This window comes from Molossus molossus, unplaced genomic scaffold (assembly GCF_014108415.1).
Source record: "Molossus molossus isolate mMolMol1 unplaced genomic scaffold, mMolMol1.p scaffold_m16_p_19, whole genome shotgun sequence".
Taxonomy (NCBI): domain Eukaryota; kingdom Metazoa; phylum Chordata; class Mammalia; order Chiroptera; family Molossidae; genus Molossus; species Molossus molossus.
In genome coordinates this window covers 3,715,722-3,723,109 of record NW_023425354.1, presented here as the reverse complement: position 1 = coordinate 3,723,109, position 7,388 = coordinate 3,715,722, and the positions used below count along the sequence as shown (strand labels likewise).

At 50.2% G+C, this 7,388-nt stretch overlaps 1 protein-coding gene across 1 annotated transcript in view; it reads left to right on the top strand.

Annotated features, from left to right (window-relative positions):
- Nucleotides 1–235: 235 nt before the first annotated feature.
- The window catches only part of SEC14L1 (SEC14 like lipid binding 1), a 56,375-nt gene continuing 49,222 nt past the window's right edge, over nt 236–7,388 (top strand). Inside the window, exons 1-2 of the mRNA XM_036267753.1 lie at nt 236–307; nt 2,323–2,415. Of these exons, the coding sequence (XP_036123646.1) occupies nt 2,353–2,415 (63 nt within the window). The 5' untranslated portion in view covers nt 236–307; nt 2,323–2,352. The remainder of the gene's footprint in view (nt 308–2,322; nt 2,416–7,388) is intronic.

Sequence of the window (7,388 nt, the reverse complement as noted above, 5' to 3'; positions counted from 1 at the left end):
GCGCAGCTCGCCCCGGCCACGCTAGTCCCATCCCCCCCCCGTCCCTAGCAACCGCGGTCACGCCCGCCTCCCCCACCTCGGCCGCGTTCGCGCACGCGTTCGGCTTCCGGCCCCGCGGCCCCTCCTTCCCCGTCACCCGTAACAACCACTGGAGCCTCGCCGCGCCCCGCCTGCTCCCAGCACCCCCCGCCCACTCCCCGGAACCGGTGGCGGAGCTCCGGCCGCGGCCAGTGGGTCCGCCACGGCACCGCGGAGCCGCCAGGATGAGCGCCTCCCGCCGCCCCGCGTCCCGGGCCTTCTGACAGAGGTAGGAGCGCGTAGCCGCGCCGGGTTCCGAGAGCGCCCCCGGCGCGGCCCCTCCCGGGGGTGCGGGCTCTCGCCGCCGCCTGCGCGCCCGGCCTGCCCTTCCCGGCCCCCCGGCTCCCCTCGGCGCAGGCCCGGAGCCCGAGCCGGCCCTTCCCCGCGCCTGGCCCGCTGCCCCGCGTCCCTCGCCGCTCCCCCTGTACCAGTCGCCGCCTCCCCGCCCCCACCCCGCCCGCCTCCCCACTCCGCGACCCTCCTTGTGGGCGGAGAGTTTGGGGGCCGAGCCGGTCCCAGGCGCACCTCCCCGGGGCGGCCGGGGCTGGGGGCCCGCCGGAGCCGCCGCGCTGCGCCCCTGACCGACGATCCGAGGGCCCTTGGAGCCTGCTCGGTGGACTCACTGGGTCTGGCCGTTGGCTCATTTTTAAGGACCGGTTGTCGGGCAGTCGAGGCTGCCCCGGGCCAGGATGCCACTTTCCACCTAGGACGTCCCCTGGACCGGAGCATCCGAAGCTGGGACCTGGCAGCAGCCCAGAAGCTGGTGCATCAGCCGCGTGGTCACTTTGGGTTCTGCGGGGCCGCGAGTCCTGAACGGATGTCACAGTGCCCCCCACCCCCACCGCCTTTTATACCCGAGGGTCACCTTCCTCCCTATCGGCAGATACCCTACAGCAATTTTCCCCGTTAATTTTTGAGATGATGGGCTTCCTACCGGGCACCAACTAACTGGAACTAGGGCCCAGCGCACCAGGACCCGCCAGCCCCGGGATCGAGATTAATGACTGCTCCCAGAGTGTGGCAGAGTACTCGGGAGCCTGGCTCCAGTCTCGTGATCCGAGAACTGGAAGTCTTTCAAGACTGTCTCGCCCCAGACCTCATTGAAAACCCAGGCCGAGGGAAGTCAGATGACTTGCTTGAGGTCACCCATCGTTAACCTTGAGTTTTCAGACTGTCAGGTAGATAGTGCCGTTTGCCCCCATACCCTGTTCCTTCTCGGAGGGATGCTCAGCAAACACACCAGAGGAAGTTCCAGACCTGTTTAAATGTAGTACTGTAGGTAGGAACCTTAGGAAATAAAGTTTACCTTTGTAATTGAAAAAAATATATATTTTTATCCAAACTTTGGGCTCCTTGAGGATGTTCCATTTCTACTTTTGAGCATCCTCTCTCCGAACTCCGTGTAAAATAACATTCCTAATCATTATCCTCTGCAGGGCAGGTACGCTTTTTGGATTTCTTATTCTTTTTCTTATTAATAGGAAAGTAAAGTCACAGCAGAGAACGCCAAATAAAAGTGTGTTTTCAGAGAAAGCCATGTAGGCTGGGATGGGAGTGTGAATTCTCTGACGTGTGACGTGGGCGTCAGCATTGATCACTTACCGGCATCACAGCTGTCTGAGGCTGGAAAGTCAGTGGAGCCTGTGGTCAAAGTGTTCGGTCTCTCTGTCACGTGAAGACAGGTCTCTGAAATCCTAGTCTGTACAGTTCGGAAGTGGGGATTGGCAAGTGTCCTTTGAAGCTAGCTTTTGAGGAATAGTCCATAATTAGAGATAACAGTGATATTGTTTTCACTTTCTTCCCCACTTTTAAATTTCTGTGTGGTCCTGCACTTAATATCTTCAAGTGCCACCATTTTTATTTGGTTTCTAGTAGAAGTTAGTTAAGAGAAAATGATTCAAGAACTGTATCGATTATCAGAATAATCGGATCATAACATTTCACTGCTGAAAAGGACTCGAACCCAGGGCAGCCCTTAGAGAGGCCCAGCAAGGCAGACACGGGAATGGAATCCAGGCCCCGGACGGTGGCTGTTTCCCTCATTCCACTTGGGCTTCCTTCACCTTCTCTTACTGTCTTATTACCTGCCCCTGCTCTTGGCTGCTGTCATCCTTTGATTTGTATGTGCATAGAATTGTGACCTGTTGAGGTTCATTTCTACCCTCAGACTGTAGTATGATGTATAAATGCAGACTTAATTTTTCCACATCATGGTTATTTATCACATATGTTTGTGTTTTGCAGGTGTGAGAGGATTGCTGTTATATTACAATCATGGTGCAAAAATACCAGTCCCCGGTGAGGGTGTATAAACACCCCTTTGAATTAATTATGGCTGTAAGTACTTAGTTTTTCAGTTTACTCTTTGGCTTATGTGTTTAAGTATTTGGATTTGATAATCTATAAGCTGATGTTTATTTTATTTTTTTTGTCTCCATTGCTCCATTTGTACTTTGTTTTTTATGCTTATCAACTGTATCTAGATTTTGTGAAATGTTTTTAAACTAAGTCTCTGAAAATCAAAATCTGCACATTTGTTTTTTTAAAATGCACCTCAGGGTAATGTATGAATTTGAGTTAATTTTCCCTTTGAAAACACAGAAGTGGGATGCTGACTAAATACTTCTTCCTCTGGATTTTGTTTTGTTTTGTGTTTGTTAAAGGAGAACAAGGATGTGGAGAGTGGTTTTCCCCTCTGCTGCTCTTTTGGAAGCGTGCTGTGGTCCTGGGTGAATCCGTTTTACCCAGAACTGAGCACCAGAAGATGGAGTTCAGTTTACATTATTCTAATAACTCTGCTGAATTAGTTTTTGCCCCTCATATCAAATTCATGAGTCACAGTAGAATTCCAATAATGGAGGCACTTAAGTGTTAATTTTTTTTTGTTATTTACCCGAAGAGTTTGGCTGGGGAAAAAAAAGCATTTCACTAGATGCAAAACAAAAGAGACCCATTTCCAGTCACTTTTAGATTGCTGTAGGCTATTTCCCCTGTTTCTATTCAGGTACAGTGTACACACAGGAAGTGCTCCTGTCCTGAGCATATACCCTGAGGAAAAAGTCAGGTTGAACCAAGGTCAGGATCTGCGGCATACCCGCCCACTCGGCCCCTTACCGCCGGCCCTCCCCTTTGAGCGGTGGATGAGTGTTCTCTCTTTCTGTTCTATATATACATTAAAACTCCGTGTTTTCGCCTCTGCTTCTGCTAGGCATTGTTTGTGAGGTTTATCCAGATCCATCTAGTTTTAAAAAACAAAACAAAAAGCTGAATCCCTCTCGAGGTAATAGTTTAGATTTATGGAGTTTTTTTGTTTTGTTTTAATTGAGGTATTAATGGTCACATGGTAGGTGTATAGTTTGATCAGTTTTGACAAAAGAGTGACCACACCTCTGTCAAGGTCGGACCCTATCTTCCCACTCCCTCAGAAGGTTCCTTGTGCCCCTTCTCGGTCAGGTGGGTTTTTTGGTTTGTTTCCTTGTAGGGTGGTGGTTTTTAGTTCTGTGTTTCCCTTAAATGCTAGAACTGTTCAGTATTTTATGGTAGCAGCTTATTGAACGGCTCGTTTCCTGCTTGCACGGTCTGTGCTGGTTTGGCTGTGGTTGCAGGGAGCAGAACGCACCCCGCGAGCTGGGCTGCGGGTGGAACATGCTGGGAGAGGAAGGGTGCAGAAGTCCAAGAACCCGAGCTGGGTGGGCTGAGCGAGCCCCGCGTGCCAGGCGAGGAGGGCGGTTCCCGCAGTGCGGGCAGTTGTCCCTGGAACCTCACCTCCCGCGCCTCCATGTGCCGGCCTCTCCCCACCACCAGCTGGCTGCTCTGCTCGCTCCTGTGCTCCCTCCCCTGGGCTGGCTGGCAGCACACGTACTTGGCCAGCTGGTCAAACCCTGTGGCCCCAGTTCAACTTGGTGGCATTTCTTGTTGCATTCTTTCAGTTTCTAAGAGGCCAGTTCTTGTATTTCCTAGTTCACGTACTAGACACAGACTTGATCTGGCTGTGACGGGCCAACCTGGGAATGGTCTGCCTGGCAGAGGACACAGAAAGGCAACTGGAGGGGGGGGGGGCAGTGTGTGGGAGGGGGCACCATCACTGGTATATTATGTTTTCCAAAACGTTCACTATGCTTTTCAAAGCTTGATGCAGCCACCCTGAGGGCCGGAGGCAAAGGTTGGGATGGCCTCCTCTGCAAACACTAGGTTTAACATAGAGGTATTTTGACTGTCTGCATTTTGACTTCCTGATTTTTCTTACGTTACTTTTTTCAAAATGGTCAAGTTTGCCCTGCTTGTTTTATGCAGGGATTTACAGAAGAATCTGAAATTCAAAACCACTTCCCCAGTCTTTGAAAATTAACTCAGTTCTAGATTGCTTTTTTTTTTTTTTTAAGGAATTTGCTTTTCATTTCTTTTTTACCTTTATTAATTTCAGAGAGAGAGGAAGGGGGGGGAGGAAGAGAGAGATAGGAACATTGATGAGAGAAAACATTGATTGGTCGCCTCCTGCATGCTCCTCACTGAGGATTTGGTCCACAACCTGGGCATGTGCCCTGACTGGGAATCAAACTGGTGACCTCTTGGTGCATGGGTCAGTGCTCATCCACTGAGCCACACTGGCCGGGGCTAAATTGCCTTTGTTTTAAGGCAGTAGTAATTTTCCCTTGAGTTGTTAGAAAGTATTTGTAATCTGAAAATGAAGTATGTTACCGTTTTCCTTCCAGAATTGGAAAGAAACTAGAGAGCTTGTTAAGTCTTCAGGGATTTGTGTGGTGTCATTTGCCACTTGTCCAACTTGAAGTCCCCAGCATTTCATTCACCTTGCTTTACTTTTCTTTGAGGAAAACAGTAGTATAATAGAGCGACTCTGGAAATGTTCTTTTCAGTCCCCTCAGTGAGGGAGGAGAGGGGTGCAGCTGAAGTGAGCAGAGCGGAAGGCTTCAACTGGGGTGTCCTGGGACCTCAGCCGCCAGTCACGGTGCGCGACAGTGAACAGAAGGGGCGCTGGTGGGCGGCCTGTGTGGTCCATCGCTGTGGGGTCCTGGGACAGAAAGACTGCTGGAGGAAAGGCTTTGTTGTTGTTGCTTTTTGCCCTTGTTTGTTTGAACTGAGAGGTGGTGTTGTTGTTGTTAGTATTGCCAGAAAATCGTTTCAGTAACAAGTGCCTAGGGTTAGTAGGTGCATGGTGGGTATCAACTATGTTAACTGCATTTTGATTGACTTAATGAAAAAGGTTTTGTTTTAGGGTCAGTATGCTGATAGCATTAATAAATCATGTTAGCCTTGGCTGTTGGAGTGTTGCCCCAAAGACCAAAGAGTCTTGGGTTTGATTCAGGTCAAAGGCTTGTACCTTGGTTGCGGTTCGGTGCCTGGCCCTGGTTGGGGTCATGTGGGAAGCAACCAGTTGATGTGTCTCTCTCACATCGATGTTTCTCTCTCTCTCTCCCTCTCACTCTGTCTGAAAATAAATGGAAAAATATCCTTGGGTGAGGATTTAAAACAGAAAAAGAAAAATCATGTTAATGTTCTCATTAATTCATTTGAATTAAAAAATGTAAGCAAGTGAAGTTAAATGGAGGTTTTCCAGTAGGCGTTGTGGCATTTTAGGGGCATTCTTTTGTTAGATGTTAGTCCAGAAGCAGAACGTTGTAGCTTCTGTGAGTGGAGAGTCACTTAGCTGGAGCGCCCTCTGAGGCGGGGGTCCTGCGGCCGTGGCCGCTTCCGCACCAGTGCTGGATCCTGATCTCCAGGCTGTGTTCTTTGTGTGATGGCGTGTCCCCACCCCCAGCACTGCAGGTTCCTCTGTGACCCGTCTTTCCAGTCTCAGCCAAAAGCATTTCCTGGGCTACTCCGCCTGCCCTGTGGGGAGGAGAGTTTAATCAGTGAAGGACATTCCCACCCGTTGTGCCCTGAAGGGCTTGTGGTCTCACGCGGGCAGAGGGATGTGGTCCCACAGAGAGGAGCTTGGATGCGGAGGTAGGATTCTGGCTGCTTGGATTGGAGTGCTTCATTTTGAAATTTGTAAGATGAACTCACATTTGGAAACAGACATTTTCAGGTACAACTTCTCCCCTCCTGATGTTAATGGCCCCGTAATAAATGATACAAAAGAAGACAGAGGAGCTAGAGAGTCAGTGCAGTGCATTGTGGGAGGGTGGCCAGGGAGAGGGTCCGGCTCCGCGACGAGAACTATGTGAGAAGAAGGTGTGAGTTCTCTTCCGGAGCAGAGAGACCTCTGGTAACAGGTGCGAGCGAGGGAGGACTTACCTGATCCCTTCTCGCCAGAGGACAGCTGTCATTTTGCCTAATTGGGACGTGATAGAGGTGTCGTGACTTCTGTAACATCTCACAAGTCATGACTCTGTCTGGTCCTGTTTCTACTTGGGTTTTCCACTATCACAACAAATTGTCACATGGTCCGTCATCTCTTCACTCAGCCACTCTCCCCAATTTCCCTGCTCTCAGTAGTGCTGTCCTTCTTCCGGTCCCCCTTCATCATCTATATTCTTAGCAGAAACCGCCTTTGGATTGTGCCTTCAAGTCCCGCATCTCTGTCCCTTCCTTTCCCTGCCCCGCCACCATCCACCCTGAGCCCTGGTCTCTGCAGGGAAAGACCAAGTTCACTTGTTACTTTCTTTCGTACACCTTTTATCCTGTTAGGTCATCCTGCATTCTTCTGCCAGGCTGGGTTTCCATTTGTGCCCTCGGTTTGAGTGGTCTCCTGCTACACGGCACACCCTCTGAACTCCTGTGCTCTCTCCCCCAGGCCTCCGTGCCCTCCCACTCCGCCCACCCTTAGCTCACCGAGTATGCGACTTCCCAGCATGGGCATTTAAGTCTCCTGGGCTGTCCTGGTTTGGCACTTACTGGGTCTCCTGCCCTCTCCCCCTTTCTTTGCTACATCCTTGCTGGCCGAGGTGTTTGCTTCTCCCACCTGTCTCGGGAGTCAGCCTGACTGAGCCTCGCTTCCCCGCTGTCCTGGGACACCCCTCCTGCTTCCCTCTCCTCTGGCTCCTCAGTGTAGTTATGTTGGTTCTTCCACTGGTTATTAGAGTTTCTTTTATTCTCAGAGGTTCCTGGCTTTTTTTTTTTTACATCTTTATACATGATGAAAACCCTGTTGACAAACACCATAATAGTAGTTTAAGTGATGTACTTTTTTAGGTTGAATAACCAAAAACGTACTTGCCAGTTGATTAAATGGCCACTGCAACAAAATGCACTTTTTGCTCTTTTCACCCCCTTGTTTTGTGTTTGTTTGTTTCACTGTGTGTCTTTTAGTCTCTCGCCCTTTCCTCTTGGATATCCCACATATTCCACTA